General features: G+C 41.9%; 1 protein-coding gene across 6 annotated transcripts in view; it reads left to right on the top strand.

Moving 5' to 3' along the window:
• Positions 1-18,630, top strand: part of STOX2 (storkhead box 2) — a 294,752-nt gene that overhangs the window by 153,652 nt on the left and 122,470 nt on the right. The window contains exons 1-2 of one of the 6 annotated variants that reach the window (XM_068278728.1): positions 5,996-6,073; positions 6,194-6,298. The exons of 2 other annotated variants lie outside the window; for them this stretch is intronic. Coding sequence is in view for 2 of the 4 variants with exons in the window: in XM_068278725.1 (XP_068134826.1) it covers positions 6,699-6,729 (31 nt within the window). In the remaining 2 variants the exon portion in view is untranslated. Of the gene's footprint in view, positions 1-5,995; positions 6,074-6,193; positions 6,299-6,675; positions 6,730-18,630 lie in introns of those variants that run through there. 3 more of the 6 variants (XM_068278729.1, XM_068278725.1, XM_068278722.1) reach the window with 3 other exon arrangements.

The raw sequence follows: 18,630 nt of genomic DNA, 5'->3' as shown, positions 1-18,630 counted from the left end.
CAGGCATGGGCAAACTTTGCCCTCCAGCTGTTAAGGAACTACAAGTCCCACGATGCATTGCAGGAGTCTGACAGCCACAGTCATGACTCATAAAGGCAAATGCATTGTGGGACTTGTAGTTGCGTAACAGCTGGAGGGCCGAGTTTGCCCATGCCTGGTCTAGACTCTAGGCCAAGCGCAAGCTGGATGCCATGTTCTCTTTCTTACCCCTCCCTCTCAGGATGGTGCTCCTCCCAACAACTCCAGTGTGGTAGAGGGCATGCCTACAGCTCAGAATGATGTATCAGTCAAGGGTGGTGGGCAGAGTTGTGCGCAGATGTGACTCCTGCTCACAAGCCCCTTGTGATCATGTGATCATGTATGAGCTGGGAGGATGCACCTGCGCAGAAAATATTTTGAACCACTGATGCACAAAAAAAAAGAAAGTACAAAAAAAAGACGGGAGATGTAGGGCTTTGTCTGAAAGCACATTTATTTGAATTGCATGCGTTAAGCCCAATAGCAGAAAATGCTATACTCACTGTGAACTGAATAGCCAATATCTAGCCTTCAACCTGTGGTCTCTTTTAAGAAATGTATGTATTAGGGCTAGTTTAAAAATGAATTTTCACTGCAGACTAATATCTATACTGAGCTAAAGAAGAAATCTGAGTATTTCAGGCTCATGAGAAATATGAGCTGGGGTTTCCGGCTAGGGTTCTGGAATCCTAGAGAGGTAACTCAGTAAGGAAATTACTATTATTATTATTACTGGACTCGAGCTACGATAGAAACGTAAAGGCTAACACCAGTTTTTATTGGCTTTGAAACCCTGTATTTTCTGAAGAATGTGCATTTCTTTAAGATGTTTCAATAATTTAACACATGGTTAACTTTCACAGTTTTAACCACATTTGCCAGACTGGCAACAAGATCCTGTAAATGTGTTCTTAGCACGTATTTGTCTGTGCTGTTGGAAGCCATAGTCCTGAGAAGTGATAACCTGACAATTGTTATTAATACTTTTAGTGATTTGTTTTTAAATATGCTAACATTTTGTGTGGTGCTGTACAAATAAATTATATTGCAAGCAAGCAATATAGACAGACAAGGGAGGTAGAAATAATACATGTCTGTAGATATGGTAGCCCTGGATGGATAAAGTGAGGGGAAAGAGACTTTCTTACCTGAACAATACACGTTGCATATACAGTGCATCACTTTTTCCACATTTTATGTTACAGCCTTATTCCAAAATGGATTAAATTCAGAATTCCACACACAGAATCAGAATTCTACACACAACACCCCGTAATGACAATGTGAAAAGGTTTACTTGAGGTTTTGACAAATTTATTAAAAATAAAAAAAAACTGAGAAATCAAATGTACATATGTATTCACAGCCTTTGCCATGAAGCTCAAAATTGAGCTTCAGGTGCATCCGGTTTCCCTTGATCAATTAAGCTGTAGAAACATCTCAAGGATGGAGTCCACCTGTGGAAAATTCAGTTGATTGGACATGATTAGGAAAGGCGTGCACCTATCTATATAAGTTCACACAGTTGACTGTTCATGTCAGAGCACAAACCAAACATGAAGTAAAAGGAATTGGCCTCAATTCACTAAGATTATCTCCTCTCTTTAATCACTCTTCTAGAGTTGTTACCATGGTGATAAGGCATGTAGTATTCAGGAAACATTTTACCTCAGGCAAACCTAAAGTTAACTCTTCTATCTTTAAGTTAACTCTTCAATCCTTAAAATAACTCCAGAGTTAAAGACAGGCTGTTAATTAACTGCATGTGAAATTAACTACAGAGGAGGTAAATTAACTACAGAGGAGGTAAATTAACTACAGAGGAGGTAACTTAACTACAGAGGAGGTAACTTAAGGAACTCTCTTGCCTTATTATCTCCAGCATGATCTTAGTGAATTGAGGCCATTGTCTGTAGACCTCCGAGTCAGGATTGTATCGAGGCACACATCTGGGGAAGGTTACAGAAACATTTCTGCTGGTTTGAAGGTGCAGAAAGATGCAGTCTGACCTCCACTTCATACTGGCTGCATCTTACTTCAGTCTCTGCAATTTTCATTTTTCTAGGAGCAGGGAAAAACTCAGGTTTAAGAGAGGTCTGTCTGTTTGCGTGTCTTTACGATTTGGCTCCTGGTTTTTCTGTAGTCCTGATATGTACTGTTTATCAGGGAAGTGAGTAGATAATGTATAGTGTGAGTGGAATCTGGACCAAGCAGGGGATTTAGAATTACTTTACTCAGAAGGTTAATGTCAGCCTTTGAGTTTAAAGTTACCCAACAGCATTAGGTCCAGGGAAAAAAAGATGGCATGATGCATGTGGTACTCATCAAAGTTTTGCTGTGGTGTCCCTTTCATTTGCACTTAAGCCCCTGAGTACCTATACTCCCTTTGTTTGACCAAACAGTAGGGTATTTGTATGGAAATTAATCTCTAGGAGTATACTTGCCTATAAAATGTAATGTTCTGCTGTAGCGCCTTCCTCATGTCTAATATTTCCACAGGTTTGTTTGACGTGAAGTTATCTACTACTGCTAACCCCCCCCCCCCCCCCACCCATGCGATATTGCAACTGCTCACCCACTGGATTAAGCGACTGCCTGCATGCACATAGTTTCTGGAAAGTGTCTGCAACACTTCAACCAAATAACCGTGTGTGCTAGGGCTCAAAACAAGAGCAATTATATGGTAGAAGAAGAAAGCCCTTAACCACTTCAGCCTTCAGTCGTTTTCACTTCTGAGCAATTTTCACCTCCCATTCATTAGCCTATAACTTTATCACTACTTATCACAATGAACTGATCTATATCTTGTTTTTTCCGCCACCAATTAGGCTTTCTTTGGGGGGTACATTTTGCTAAGAGCCACTTTACTGTAAATGCATTTTAACAGGAAGAATAAGAAGAAAATGGAAAACAATCATTATCTCTCAGTTTTCAGCCATTATAGTTTTAAAATAATACATGCCTCCATAATTAAAACTCACGTATTGCATTTACCGATATGTCCCGGTTATTACACCGTTAAAATTATGTCCCTATCACAATGTATGGCGACAATATTTTATTTGGAAATAAAGGTGCATTTTTTCCGTTTTGCATCTATCACTATTTACAAGTTTAAAATAAAAAAAAAAAAATAGAAATATTTCATCTTTACATTGATATTTAAAAAGTTTAGACCCTTAGGTAAATATTTACATGGTTTTTTTTTTGTATTAAACATTTTATTTGGGTATTTTTGGGAGGGTGGGATGGAAACCATAGTTTTATAATGTAAATGTGTCTTGAGTTTTATTTTTTTCACTTTTAGTTGCAGTTTTACTTTTTGGCCACAAGATGGTGGCCATGAGTTTGTTTACATGACGTCACTCTAAGCGTAACACACGCTTAGAGCGACGCATGGGGTACGTTACAGCCAGAAAAAGCGAAGCTTCCGAGAGAAGCTGTCGCTTTTTCAGCGGGGGAGAGGAATCAGTGATCGGGCACCATAGCCCGATTCAATGATTGCCAGGCTAACGAACCGCGGCCGGGAGCGTGCGTGCACGCGCACATGGCCTCCTGGGCGTAGCTAGTACGTCCAGGAGGCCAAAGTAGTTAAAAAATAGCACCTCCCAAAGCAAAATTTGAAAAAGTATAACAAAAATATTTATTCAACATTAGGTATAATAATAAGCACAATATTGATGATTCAATAAATAATAAAACCATTTATTCTTTATTGAATCATCAATATTGGAATATTTGCTTGTTTTTTTTAATGGTTTTATTCTTTATTGAATCATCAATATTGTGATTATTATTATACCTAATGTTGAACAAAGATTTTTGTTATACTTTTTCAAATTTTGCTGTGGGAGGTGCTATTTTTTAAGGGCTTTCTTGTTCTACCATATAATTGTCTGCATGCACATGTGATAACACCACCATGAGCATGAATGATTGTGTTACCAGAAATGCAGATTTCCACTGACCCAGATTACCCTGATCAGTTGAAGGGTACCTAAATTGACTTGTTACACTATCCCATATGTACTTGTGCCAAGTATACACAAAAAATATAGGTTATTTTTTATTTTCCTTACTGTAAGGATTAAGAATTTAGGTATGCATATAACACTTTCTCTGTAGTTGGACCTAGGACTACAGCTCCGAGTGATAAGTAATTGCAGGTCATAAAACTCTTGCCTGGTAGAGAACAACTATTGAGTGCTGGGAATTGATTAAAAAGACACAAAATAAAGCGGAGATTCATAAAAAAGGTTATATATAGGAGATGGCGAATCAGGGCTAACTCTTCCATGAAGCGACCTGGATCACAGAATTCAGGAGGAAAACCCTAAAGGGCAGAAAACAAGGATTATCAGCACACCAGTTTTACAAGTTATAGCACACTCTTTATTGTGCAGGGACCACACTTAATCCGACAATTAATTCGGGAGTCGATTGTCGGATTGCATGTACTGTACTTAGTGATATTGGTATCATATTATCAAGTACCCATGTAAAACTCTAGGGGGCAGCATTCGCTGTACATCGGTACAGCCCATCTTTCTGAGTCTCTCCTTCTGATTCACAGATCATAGAGCTCTTTTGCTGTGTCTGTACTCCACCCCTTCACTGGACTACCAGCTGCATTAGTAAGCGCTTTTCAAATCACCAGCTTAGAAAAGTGATGTTACCGGGTTCCAGGACTTGTAGTGTTTCTCATTTGTGATCGAGTGCTGAAGATTAATAATGGCAACATTGGCTACACTGTGAGACACCTGTCCTGAACCCAGAGCTTTCATGCAAGCTGCTAAAGAAAGACTGGCAATGAAATCTAGCATCTGTATGTACCAATCGGAAGCTCAAGACTAGCTTGGTATCTTTGCAAATCTAGCATTTTAGCTTCCTTTCTCCTTTGGTATATAATAGATCGAAAAGGCCTTATATTTTGTGGTTGTGGAGTTTCTGGTTAGTTGTGACATAGATGCAGCGTTGCTGGTTATTTGCACTGAGGCAGCCTGCAGTCACTGCGATGTGCAGAATGTTGCTGAGCTCTCCTGCAGCCCCCAGAGACCTATAAATCCTCCCTGTCCAAAGATTCCGCCTATGAAAAGGGACAGCTTATGTTACGATACTTGATCTCGTTTACATTGTCCTTAGCAGTGTTGACAATGTTCTGTATATTCTTCCCCTAATCAGAAAGAAATGAGCTTCCTTTTTATAGAAGTCGTTGTGCAGCCCCCCCCCCCCCCCCTCCACCCCCAGCGCTCACACTTCACCTGCTGGAAGCATGACTTCCTGGCACTTCCCTGACTGTAATTTGTTACCTTGTCAGTTAATTTGTTCTTGGATAATTGTCACTTGCAGGAAAGCTGTGTATGTACTGCTAGCCTGCCTCTGTAATCCTATCTGTGTATTCTCTTCTCCCACATGCGCTCGATATGCTTTCTACTCTATATGCTACTATGTAAACACAGGATGTTAACCCTTTCTCTGCTTCCATTAAACCAGGAAGTAGACACACTGCAGATTTATTGCATGAATTGTATCCTCTGTAACAGACATGCTTTTTCTTTAAAGGTTATTATGCTGTTGCATATCTTTTAGAGCTCAGAGTAAGTTCCGAGTTCAGGTCCGCTTGAAATGATACCTGAGCGGTTACAAAGAGCAGCATTTATACTTACCTGTGGTGTTCTCCAGCCCCATGTACTCCACTGGCTGCCTCGCCATCCTTCTGAGCCGGATGAAACCCCAAGCAGTATAAATGCTGTTCTTTGCAACCTCTGAAGTATGCTCTTTAAGGCCCCACTTACACTGACCACCGCACGACATCACCCCCCGTGCCGCTCCACACCCCTGCATAAGACAGAACACCGTGCTTGCTTGCAAGCGATGCATCTGCACAAACTTAGCCCTGCAATGTGACCTGATGGATCGGGTCCTGATATCCATCAGTTGACTGCCTAGTAACTGACAACCAACAGTCATTCCTCCTCCTCCTTCCCATGACATGGACCACGTCACTGACTAGGACGTGAAGTGGCCACCAATGACCCATTGCACCATGTTTACTGTTTGTATACATAAAGTTTTAAATGTCCTGATGAGATCATTACTCTAGCTCTGCTGCATTATACTAGCAGTTAGGCCAAGGCGTTATGTCTTGAAACTCCATTAAAATGTGTTTGTTCAGTTGCAGCTAGGAGCCATGGTCGGAGTCACCACAGCTACTCGCCACTTTGCTTTGACATGTTTAATGAATCTATAAGAGATGGCATCTTATCTGTTTAGTAAACAGGTGTGTTGTTTTTTTTTCCCTCCTTTAGATGTGCTTTACAAAACTCCTGAAAGTATCAAAATCACTCTGGCAATGAGCATTTTTATTTAATAATTCCTAAATTAATTTTCAGTTTTGTGGGGAATTTCTCTCTTTAAAACACGTGTTATTATCGTCGCAGTTCCAACTTTAGTATAAAGTTGAACCATCTACAGTCTAGCCTTCCTTATTGCAGCCTTACAAATGTTTATATTGATGCACAAGCTGTTTCGTTCTACTGGGCATGCTCAAACCTTACTCGTGCATGCCCAGTACGGATGCTCTCATCCTTTTCCAGGTGCGCAGCCAGAAGATGGATAGCGACCCAGTGCTGTATCAGTGCGCTTTACGAGAATGCCGGAAACCTCTGTACCAACTGAGGATGAGCATCTTCAGTTTTTCCTACACATCAGGTGTGCTTTAAGTTTTGTCAGCACATAACCGGCGTGGGTTAGGGTTTTCATTTAAAGTAAATGTGAGGCATTGTTGGTAATTTAGTTCATTTGCTATTTCTCGGTTTTGTCTCTGCCTTTCCCAGAGACCTGATGCAGCATTGGGGCCATACATCTTGTGGATTGGGTTAAAGTATCACATTATGTTTAAAAATGGACATTGCTGAAAATTATTTACAGCACAGTTGGGCAGTATTTTCTTTTTTGGCTTAATAGTGTCCTTGAAAGGATGCATTCACTTTCACAGGGACATTTTCAAAACCAGGTAATGGCACTGAAAGGCAACGCTAAGAACAGGGCAAGTCTAATTCCTAGCTACCATCTGGTAAGGAAACCAGTATATTTTGTAGTATAGCAGGAACTGCAGCACCTAAAGCAAACACAATGCAAGCACAGTAAGATTATACAAACTGTAGTCAGATATAATTCATATAATTATACAAACTATGTTCAGATATAATTGTCCCTGGTGTATTTAAACCTATGACCAGGCGCATAGCTAGAAATCCATAGCAAAGTTTTTTTTGGTTAACTCCCAACAAAAAAATGAATAATATAATGTGCGTAAACAAGAGGGGGCCCCAGTATTCAGTAGCTCCCCCAGTAACAATAGCCAGTATTAGCCCCAAGTAGTCCCCAGTTTAGATAGCCAGAAGAACCCCCCAGTACAGGTAATCTCTGACTTGGGAACTGCCCAATCCCATTGCAATGGCATCATTTCTGCTTGGGAAGTTTGACGAAGCAGGTTGAATCTTCCCCCATGTCCCTGTGTGTGTCTCCTGCAGAGCTGGACTTGCTTTCGAACAGAGTCCAGCAATGTCTGTCCTCCTCTTTTCGCCACCTGCTGGCTCTTGTGCACAAAATTTCTTCCTGTATGTCATGTGACATACAGGAAGCGGTGCTGTACTGTAGAGGCTGCAGGAGGCAGAGTGGATAGACGGATGACTCAGGCTGGAAGGTGAGTTCAGCACTGCTACTGCTGCTGGGAGACAGATGGCCATGAGACACAGAGGGGGATTAAGAGGCACAGAGGGGGACAGAGAGGCACAGAGGGAGCACATAGGAGGCCCAGGGGATAGAGGTGCGACTTGAGAATGGATTCAAGCTAAGAACTAAGCTACAGTTCCCAGTTTGTTTGTTAACCGGGGACTTACCTGTACCCAGAATATATAGGTGGATGGACCTTTCCAGTCCAGCCTTTCTATAGAACATTGTGCCATTGACTATCTTTTTGACATTTTGGATTGAACTTTACTATAGACTGTATATGTATCATTTAGACTGTGTGAACCCCAAGGGGGTTTTTTAGCCGGGCTGTGGAGTCGGAGTCGTGGAGTCGGAGCAATTTTGGGTGCCTGGAATCGGAGTCGGGAAAAAATGCACCGACTCCGACTCCTAATGAAATTGTAACTGTAATTAAAATAGAAAATATGATAACATGTTCTATTTCTCAGATAATAGTAATTAAAAATAATGTATATATACAGTAATAGCTGTGCTTAGTCCACAAAAATGAAATAAACCAATCAAAATTAGTTCAATAAAGCAGTCCCCGTATTTTTAAAGTCAGATATACACATCTGATTGTGACTATATATATGATGTGTACACAGGAATCTCTTATATATACGAAATAACATCTATGCTGTAAGTATAAAGCCTGATGTGTAGCCGTGTCACTAATAGAGATGGTCAATGAGATGGAATTAATTCTGCATTGATGCTGGTTTATGCAAATGTATGCACTCCCTTTGCTCATGAAATCAAATAAATTGATATGTTAAAATTTGGTTTGATGACTATGAATTAAAGGGTACCTGATGCGAATTAAAAGAAAAGCTTTATACATACCTGGGGCTTCCTCCAGCCCCCTTCAGGCCATTCGGTCCCTCACTGTCCTCCTCCGCCACCTGGATCTTCTGCTATGAGTCCTGGTAATTCAGCCAGTCAGCGCAGTCCGGCCGCATGCCGCTTCCACAGCCAGGAGCGTTCTGCACCTGCGCAATAGTGCTGCGCAGGTGTAGTAGGCTCCCGGCGGCGGAGTGTGTGCATGCGTACTACACCAGACTGGCTCAAGTACCTGGACCCATAGCAGAAGATCCAGGTGGCGGAGGAGGACAGCGAGGGACTGATTAGCCTGAAGGGGGCTGGAGGAAGCCCCAGGTATGTATAAAACTTTAATTTCATCTGTTGCAGGTTTACTTTGTTACACAGTAGTACTATACTCTACATATGCACTCCCCCACAGAGCTGCAGGGAATCCACTGAGAATGTTGTGCACATTGAACACAGAGGTGTTGTCTATCACCCATAAACCTTGTTCAGATTGTGCATGAAGAATGTGTAATAGAGGAAGAATCTCCTCATTCCCCTGCAGAGTACCTGCACATCACTCTTACATGTACCCACACTTACATTGCCTAGGGCCTGATAGATGTTCTTTGTTCCGGTCTGTACCTCTTACCAAGGACTAGTTTTAGTCTAAAGGGAATAAATATAGTAGTCTACATATCCTTCTCACTTCAGTTGTCTTGTAAAATTCCTAAGCATTGGCAGTTAAGAGACGAATTTCACGTTACATACTGTTAATCAACAAAATTGTAATATGCAAATTAGAGGAGTCGGAGTCGGTGGAATCCTAAACTGAGGAGTCGGTGGATTTTTGGACCGACTCCACAGCCCTGTTTTTTAGGCAGACAATTTTTTTTTTTTACAATTTTTTTTTTTATGCTTTTTGCATTTTTAGGTGCGTTTTCCATAGTCTTTTTTCACCTTAATTGTTGATGTGGGATTGGATCTAATCTGTAATGTTGGTTTGAGTGACTGCTGTATGAAAACAATTGTTGTTTTTCCTCGGTGGATGGACCTTCCAGTATCGGTAGTTCGAAGTAGATTCCCCCTCCTCTTCTTCCAAGTATAGGTAGCCATAAGGACCCCCATTATAGGTAGTTGTAGATCCCCCAGTATAGGTAGCCATAGTAGTAACCCCCCCCCCCCCCCCCCCGAAATGTAGGTAGCCATAAGGACCCCCGGAGTGTAGGTAGTTGGAAAGCCCCAGTATAGGTGGCCTTGAAATAGCCAACCTCCTAGTATAGGTATTCAGATGTCCCCCCCCCCCCTCCCTCCAGTACAGGTAACCAGAAGGAACCCCCCCCCCCCACACACACACACACAACCACACCCCAGTATAGGTAGGCATGCCCCCTCAATATAGGTAGGCAAAGGGATCAACCCTGTATAGATGGCCAGAAGGACACCCCCATTAGCTAGACGTACCCCTCTCCCTCCCATGCAGAGAATTGGCAGCGGAGCATAGAAATGTTGCTCTCTTCTCGGGCCTTCACCAACAATTTATCTTCTCCAGGTGTCCCCATCTCTATAATTAGATCGCCCTCCCTCATAATGTGACGAGAGATGGGGCTGTTGTCCTGGAGAAAGGGATGCCAGGAGGCTGCAGATTGTAGTTGGAACCCAGAGAGGTGAGTCACAATTTCTATGCTCCGCTGCTGATAATCTGCACCTCTGGGGGACGGGAGCATTTGCCGCCTGCAGTCCCCCAGTTTGCCATGCTCCTAGTAATTACAGGACCTCATAGCAGCTGCTATGGTGACCCTTACGCCACTGTCCCCAGGTCAGTTAAGGCAAGGATACAAACTGTAGCAAAAGTGCTGCTCGCTCACCAGTTTCATATCCTATAAAGGTTCATAAACCTCACAGCAATAAATATAGATATAAGATTCTGGCAGAGTACTATATTTAATAAAATGCAACCTCTATTGGATTAATTGCTTACCAAGGCAGTAAACCATCCGCACATTGCAGACATATATAGTAAAAACAGTGACTGCATTGTCAGAACCCCCCACAGTCAGACAAACCAACACAAACCCATATTACTTTTTCTTTTGATGCTATACTATCATATATTGTACGTCAAACCACCAGTCATTCCATAACGGGGATTGCTTATATACAACCCCTTCTACTCGGAACATTTTATATGGGTGACTGCTAGCACCTTGTATCTATATTGCTGCTTGATTTATGACCTTTTTGATTATTCCTCTGGCAACTACAAAACACGACTGCCGGTCACATAGATGCCACCGATATGTCGCTCCTATAGACTTTTACCAATCTTTTTCACAATACGGATTCAGTAACTTCCTTAGGGCCCTTTTTGACCACAATCACACAATGAAAACGCAAAAGCATACGATTTTGTGCTCTACAATGACATGTATTTTTGTAGTGCATTTCCAGATTCCAATGCATTTCACTCAACAAAAAGCTTCGGCAGTGGAAAAGAGGCACCACGGTTTCTTTTTCTCACAATGCTTAGAATATAGCCAATTTGAGAAGTCTGCCAATATCATGATAGAATATACCAGCCTAGTAGGGTTACTTTGGTTATGTGCTGATATTAAGAGACAGTACAGTTTTTTTCTTGTATGCCTGGGTTTCTCATCTACTTTTGTTAATAGATGATCCCTGCCAATGTTGAATATGGTTCTAGTGCCACTTCAGAGCTTTCAAACATCCAGAGAAAGCCAGCCAGGGGATCACCTTTAAAGGGAACCAGGGGCGTAGCAATAGGGGTTGCAGAGGTAGCGACCGCATTGGGGCCCTTGGGCCAGAGGGGCCACGAAGGGCCCTCCCTCAACTACAGTATTAGCTCTCTATTGGTCCTGTGCTCATAATAATTACTTCTATAGATACTTTGAATAGTGGTAATCCTTAACAAACTGTTTCCCATCCTTTTCTTGCACCTCTGAAACTGTAGTTGCCCTTGGCAGGTTTTGGTGCGCCGTATCAATTGTTACGTATACAGTGCTTGGGGGGGCCCCATTGTAAAACTTGCATCGGGGCCCACTGCTCCTTAGCTACGCCACTGAAGGGAACCTAAAGTGGGATGTATATGGTAGATGCCCTATTGCTTTTTTATACAATACCAGTTGCTTGGCAGCCCTGCTGATGTTTCTGGCATCAGTAGTGTCTGAGTAGATTAGCCACATACTCGTTTCAGGCGTGTGATTCAGACTTCGGTCAGAAACATCTGATCTGTATACTTGTTTAGAGTCTATGGTTAATAGTATTAGGCAAAGGATCAACAGGACAGCCAGGCAACTGGTATTATTTAAAAGGAAATACTGCAAATGTGGCAGCCTCCACATCCCTCTAACTTCAGGGTTTTGGAAGGATTCATACTTTTTACGGCAGATAAAGATCAGATGCGCCCTGGTAAAAACTGCACCACCATAGATTAGAGAACATTAGTGGCAATTTGGGTGCCAAGGTTTTTTCCCTGCATGTGGGAACCACATACGATGTGAACCCTCCCATTGATCGATCTGGGCTGTCACATCTGTTGCGATTCTGCATGCGGGGAAGCCGTGTGTGACCCTAAAAAGTGTGAAACCTGACATACTGCTGCATAAACTATAGCAGACATGATCACCTGTATTTGTACTGTGAACAGTAGTAATCATGAACAACAATCTGTTGCTCTACCCTGCTTACACTGCAACTGTCAATGAAAGCAGGTTTTTGGCACATATTATAGGTTTAGGCAGAACATAATAGGCACTGTTGCACGTGGCTCTGTCATTGCACAACTGCATGGTTCAATGTTACTGTGTACTCTGTAAATGGAACAGGTTTGAGTGCATGCTGCACCTGGTATTTTGGGCACAGCGACAAAATTGGCAGCTGTGGCAGTAGCAAGCAAGTAATTTGGGCGCAGCAGGGCACCTCTGTAGCCAAACTGCAGCTATCAGCAGCTTTACAGCTGTTCAGGTAAATTTTGGATTTCCAGGCACAGTAATTAGCATCTTTGCAGCTCCACAGGCAAGTTGCTGGGGTGTTATATAGAGGGGAGGTTAGTGTTAGGTGTATGTGTAGGGGGGTTAGGCCCCTTTTACACTTAATCGGTTGCTCTCAGTTATAACTAAAAGAAATCTGATTTTCAAAGTACCAGTAATGCCCATGTTTTCTTATGGCACAGTTTTCACGATACGCGATTTAACTAAAATCGTTTTCACAATATTCTGCTATGAAAAATTGGTGTGAGAATTGGGTTACAGTGGGGGATAGTAACACCTGTATGCATAAGGTGGCCCACAGCATCTCGATCAAATGCTTTTCTGCAAGCAAGCAGAAAAGCATTTGACAGCTTTCACTGGTGAACAGCAGTTTTTCACTCATGCAGAGGGACACTGAGGCGCAGCAGTAAATGGCCCTGAAAGCAGCCTGTTGCTTTCAGGGTTGGTTCAAATTACGGGAAAAACAGGGAAAAAAATGCATTGTTTGTGCAAATGATGGTAAACGGCTGGAAAAAAACAGTAACGCCACTGTCCATTAATTTGAATGGGAGTGCTTAAATGACGAGCGCTGTGGCCATCGTTTAAGCGTCCATGTGAACCGTGCCTAAATGAAACATGTTTGTATGACTAAGGGCCTGTTTGCACTACACGCAGATTGGATGCAGAAAAACTGACTCCAATGAATGCCTATGGGCCTGTTTCCACTAAACGTGATTTTTCTGATGCAGATTTTTCCATAGGCATTCTTTTGGAGTTTTTCTGCATCCATTCTGCATCCAATCTGCGTGTAGTGGAAACAGGCCCTTACCTTATTTAATGGACATCAGTGAAACGATCAATTTAGATTTTCAAACCTCTAACTGAAAAGACTGACCTACGTTGTTTTTGTTGCAAGCATGTCCACTACCATTATATACTACTAGTGACCTAAGCCCGTTTAAAAACGGGCTGTAGGTCAGTCCTCGCCGCAGCATCACAGCGCCCGCGCACACACGCCTGGGGCCCTGTCCTGCGTCATGTCCCAATGGCTGTCAGTGCTGGACATGCGCAGTAGCACAAAAGCACTGACACACGGACAGGACGCAGGGACACTTAAAAATATTATATAGGATTGTTTATCAAAGCGGTACCGGGTGGCAGTGGTTCCACAGGAAGACTTGATCAGTGTGCGCTGATTGGACACAGATGCAGTGGTAGTCCTTTCATTATTGCCAAGCATTTCCATAGAGTGTTTTTATTAACCTGACACTCTAGACACTGTAAATTATTTTAGCCCAGCCAAGTTTTGGCAGATTTCTGTCATTCTTCAGGTGACCAACCAAAGTGTCCTTTTTATGGCTTTATCCCCTCACTTTAAAACCTTATTCCAAATCCTTCTTCCCGTCCTCCCTTTCCCCATACACTATCTAGAACATACATGTCAAATTCTGGTCCGCATGCCAAATCTGACCCTCAAAGCCATTAAATTTGGACCCCAAGTGGTTTCCCCACTTTAGTGGCTGGATAGTATACTGGTTAAGGGCACTGCCTTTGACATGGGAGACCAGAGTTCAAATCCTGGCAAGGGTCAGTACCTATTCAGCAAGAAGTCCGACAGGAGAAAAGTGCTGTCCTAATATTCTGATTATTAATTATGTTTGGCCCACTCTAGATCACTAGGGATGTTATATTGAAGGTAAAGCCCTATATTACCAGGGAAGCCGTATGGGGGAGGGAAGAGAAAGCATTAGACACCAGGGAGCTGTATAGACAAGGGAGGGTGGTCACTAGATAGCTGGGAACTGTATAGGAGATGGAAGAGACATCAGACACCAGGGAACTGTATTAGGCAGGGAGGAGGACCACTAAACATGAAGGAACTTTACAAGGGAGGGGAGCCACTAGACATTGAGGTTGGCCCGCGACTTGGTCTTCGTGTTCAATTTTGGGCCACTTTGTATTTCAGTTTGACACCCCTGATCCAGAAGGTAGGGGTAATATAGTATACTTTTGGAAGGGGAAATTGAACTGTGGAAATTGTTTGGGAAGAGGGGAGGAAGTGGGATTTTTTTAAAATGTAGGAGCAAACCTAATTGGTTGCAAGAGGGTATGCATTCAAATGCAGACGAAACGCACATATCATATGGCAAAACGCTTGCGGGGGAATTGTCTGCATTTCCTGCAGATACTGGAGTGAAGCATCCTTTAGAAGTTTCAGAGCCCTGTGTGTGGTGAAATTATCAGTGCGGAAGTCTTAAAGCCGAGCTGTCTAAAATAAACGCCTCTTCTGAGAATCCAGCGTGTGTACAGCAGCCCCATCTCTTCTTGCCCAGGAATCCATCCTGGTAGATCGCCACAACCGAAAGCATTGTTCTTCCTTTTTACCCCGACATGTGATGTCATGCCTGCTCTGATCTGGCTTGTGAGTTTTAAATGTGTGTAAAACCTCTGGATGCACTCACTATTGCACCTAAAGGTCCTTTCACACTGCATCAGTTCTTTTGCAGAATAATTCAGAATCTGTACTCGCTGCCCATACAGTTCTATAAGCCTGTTCACATCTCTGCATTGTAACGGATTGTGTTTTAGTGAGGGCCCATTTACACTTAATCAGTTGGTATGCGTTAGTGCACGTTAGTACGCGCTAGTGCATGTTGGTACGCATTTTTCCCATAGCAGTGCATTGTGAAAAAGATTTCACTTAAAACGCGTTAAGTGTGAAATGTGCCATAGGAAAACATGGGCATTACTTTGAAAATCAGTTTGCTTTCGGTTATAACTGAAAGCAACTGATTAAATGTAAAAGGGCTCTAATTCACTGCATTGTAACGGATTGTGTTATAGTAACTCGCTGCATTGTAACGGATTGTGTTATAGTAACTCGCTGCATTGTAACGTACTATGTTATAGTAACTCGCTGCATTGTAATGTACTGTGTTATAGTAACTCGCTGCATTGTAACGGATTGTGTTATAGTAACTCGCTGCATTGTAACGGATTGTGTTACAGTAACTCGCTGCATTGTAACGGATTGTGTTACAGTAACTCGCTGCATTGTAACGGATTGTGTTCTAGTAACTCGCTGCATTGTAACATACTATGTTATAGTAACTCGCTGCATTGTAATGTACTGTGTTATAGTAACTCGCTGCATTGTAACGGATTGTGTTACAGTAACTCGCTGCATTGTAACGTACTATGTTACAGTAACTCTCTGCATTGTAACGGATTGTGTTATAGTAACTCGCTGCATTGTAACGGATTGTGTTCTAGTAACTCGCTGCATTGTAACGCATTGTGTGTTACAGTAACTCGCTGCATTGTAACGGATTGTGTTCTAGTAACTCGCTGCATTGTAACGTACTATGTTATAGTAACTTGCTGCATTGTAACGGATTGTGTGTTATAGTAACTCGCTGCATTGTAACGGATTGTGTTCTAGTAACTCGCTGCATTGTAACGGATTGTGTGTTATAGTAACTCGCTGCATTGTAACGGATTGTGTTCTAGTAACTCGCTGCATTGTAACGGATTGTGTTATAGTAACTCGCTGCATTGTAATGTACTGCATTATAGTAACTCGCTGCATTGTAACGGATTGTGTTCTAGTAACTCGCTGCATTGTAACGGATTGTGTTATAGTAACTCGCTGCATTGTAACGTACTATGTTATAGTAACTCGCTGCATTGTAATGTACTGTGTTATAGTAACTCGCTGCATTGTAACGGATTGTGTTATAGTAACTCGCTGCATTGTAACGGATTGTGTTACAGTAACTCGCTGCATTGTAACGTACTATGTTATAGTAACTCGCCGCATTGTAACGGATTGTGTTATAGTAACTCGCTGCATTGTAACGCATTGTGTGTTATAGTAACTCGCTGCATTGCAACGGATTGTGTTCTAGTAACTCGCTGCATTGTAACGGATTGTGTGTTATAGTAACTCGCTGCATTGTAACGGATTGTGTTCTAGTAACTCGCTGCATTGTAACGGATTGTGTTATAGTAACTCGCTGCATTGTAATGTACTGCATTATAGTAACTCGCTGCATTGTAACGGATTGTGTTCTAGTAACTCGCTGCATTGTAACGGATTGTGTTATAGTAACTCGCTGCATTGTAATGTACTGCGTTATAGTAACTCTCTGCATTGTAACGGAATGTGTTACAGTAACTCGCTGCATTGTAACGGATTGTGTTCTAGTAACTCGCTGCATTGTAACGGATTGTGTTATAGTAACTCGCTGCATTGTAATGCATTGTGTTATAGTAACTCTCTGCATTGTAACGTATTGTGTTATAGTAACTCGCTGCATTGTAATGGATTGTGTTCTAGTAACTCGCTGCATTGTAATGTACTGTGTTATAGTAACTCGCTGCATTGTAACGGATTGTGTTATAGTAACTCGCTGCATTGTAACGTATTGTGTTATAGTAACTCGCTGCATTATAACGGATTTTGTTATAGTAACTCGCTGCATTGTAATGGATTGTGTTATAGTAACTCTCTGCATTGTAACGTATTGTGTTATAGTAACTCGCTGCATTGTAATGTACTGTGTTATAGTAACTCGCTGCATTGCAACGGATTGTGTTATAGTAACTCTCTGCATTGTAACGGATTGTGTTCTAGTAACTCGCTGCATTGTAACGGATTGTGTTATAGTAACTCGCTGCACTGTAACGGATTGTGTTATAGTAACTCGCTGCATTGTAACGGATTGTGTTATAGTAACTCGCTGCATTCTATCGGATTGTGTTATAGTAACTCGCTGCATTGTAACGGATTGTGTTGTAGTAACTCGCTGCATTGTAACGGATTGTGTTATAGTAACTCGCTGCATTGTAATGTACTGTGTTATAGTAACTCGCCGCATTGTAACGGATTGTGTTCTAGTAACTCGCTGCATTGTAACGGATTGTGTTATAGTAACTCGCTGCATTGTAACGGAATGTGTTATAGTAACTCGCTGCATTGTAACGGATTGTGTTATAGTAACTCGCTGCATTGTAACGGATTGTGTTATAGTAACTCGCTGCATTGTAACGAATTGTGTTCTAGTAACTCGCTGCATTGTAACGGATTGTGTTGTAGTAACTCGCTGAATTGTAACGGATTGTGTTATAGTAACTCGCTGCATTGTAATGTACTGCGTTCTAGTAACTCGCTGCATTCTATCGGATTGTGTTATAGTAACTTGCTGTATTGTAACGGATTGTGTTATAGTAACTCGCTGCACTGTAACAGATTGTGTTATAGTAACTCGCTGCATTGTAACGGATTGTGTTCTAGTAACTCGCTGCATTGTAACGGATTGTGTTATAGTAACTCGCTGCATTGTAACGTATTGTGTTATAGTAACTCGCTGCATTGTAACGTATTGTGTTATAGTAACTCGCTGCACTGTAACGGATTGTGTTATAGTAACTCGCTGCATTGTAACGGATTGTGTTCTAGTAACTCGCTGCATTGTAACGGATTGTGTTGTAGTAACTCGCTGCATTGTAACGGATTGTGTTGTAGTAACTCGCTGCATTGTAACGGATTGTGTTCTAGTAACTCGCTGCATTGTAACGGATTGTGTTCTAGTAACTCTCTGCATTGTAACGGATTGTGTTCTAGTAACTCGCTGCATTGTAACGGATTGTGTTCTAGTAACTCGCTGCATTGTAACTGATTGTGTTATAGTAACTCGCTGCATTGTAATGTACTGCGTTATAGTAACTCGCTGCATTGTAACTGATTGTGTTATAGTAACTCGCTGCATTGTAACGGATTGTGTTATAGTAACTCGCTGCATTGTAACGGATTGTGTTCTAGTAACTCGCTGCATTGTAACGGATTTTGTTATAGTAACTCGCTGCATTGTAACGGATTGTGTTATAGTAACTCGCTGCATTGTAACGGATTGTGTTGTAGTAACTCGCTGCATTGTAATGTACTTAGTTATAGTAACTCGCTGCATTGTAACGGATTTTGTTATAGCAACTCGCTGCATTGTAACGGATTGTGTTATAGTAACTCGCTGCATTGTAACGGATTGTGTTGTAGTAACTC

Source organism: Hyperolius riggenbachi, chromosome 1 (assembly GCF_040937935.1).
Source record: "Hyperolius riggenbachi isolate aHypRig1 chromosome 1, aHypRig1.pri, whole genome shotgun sequence".
Taxonomy (NCBI): Eukaryota; Metazoa; Chordata; class Amphibia; order Anura; family Hyperoliidae; genus Hyperolius; species Hyperolius riggenbachi.
Note: the sequence above shows the minus strand (reverse complement) of the source record. Positions and strands in the feature narration are given on the sequence as shown.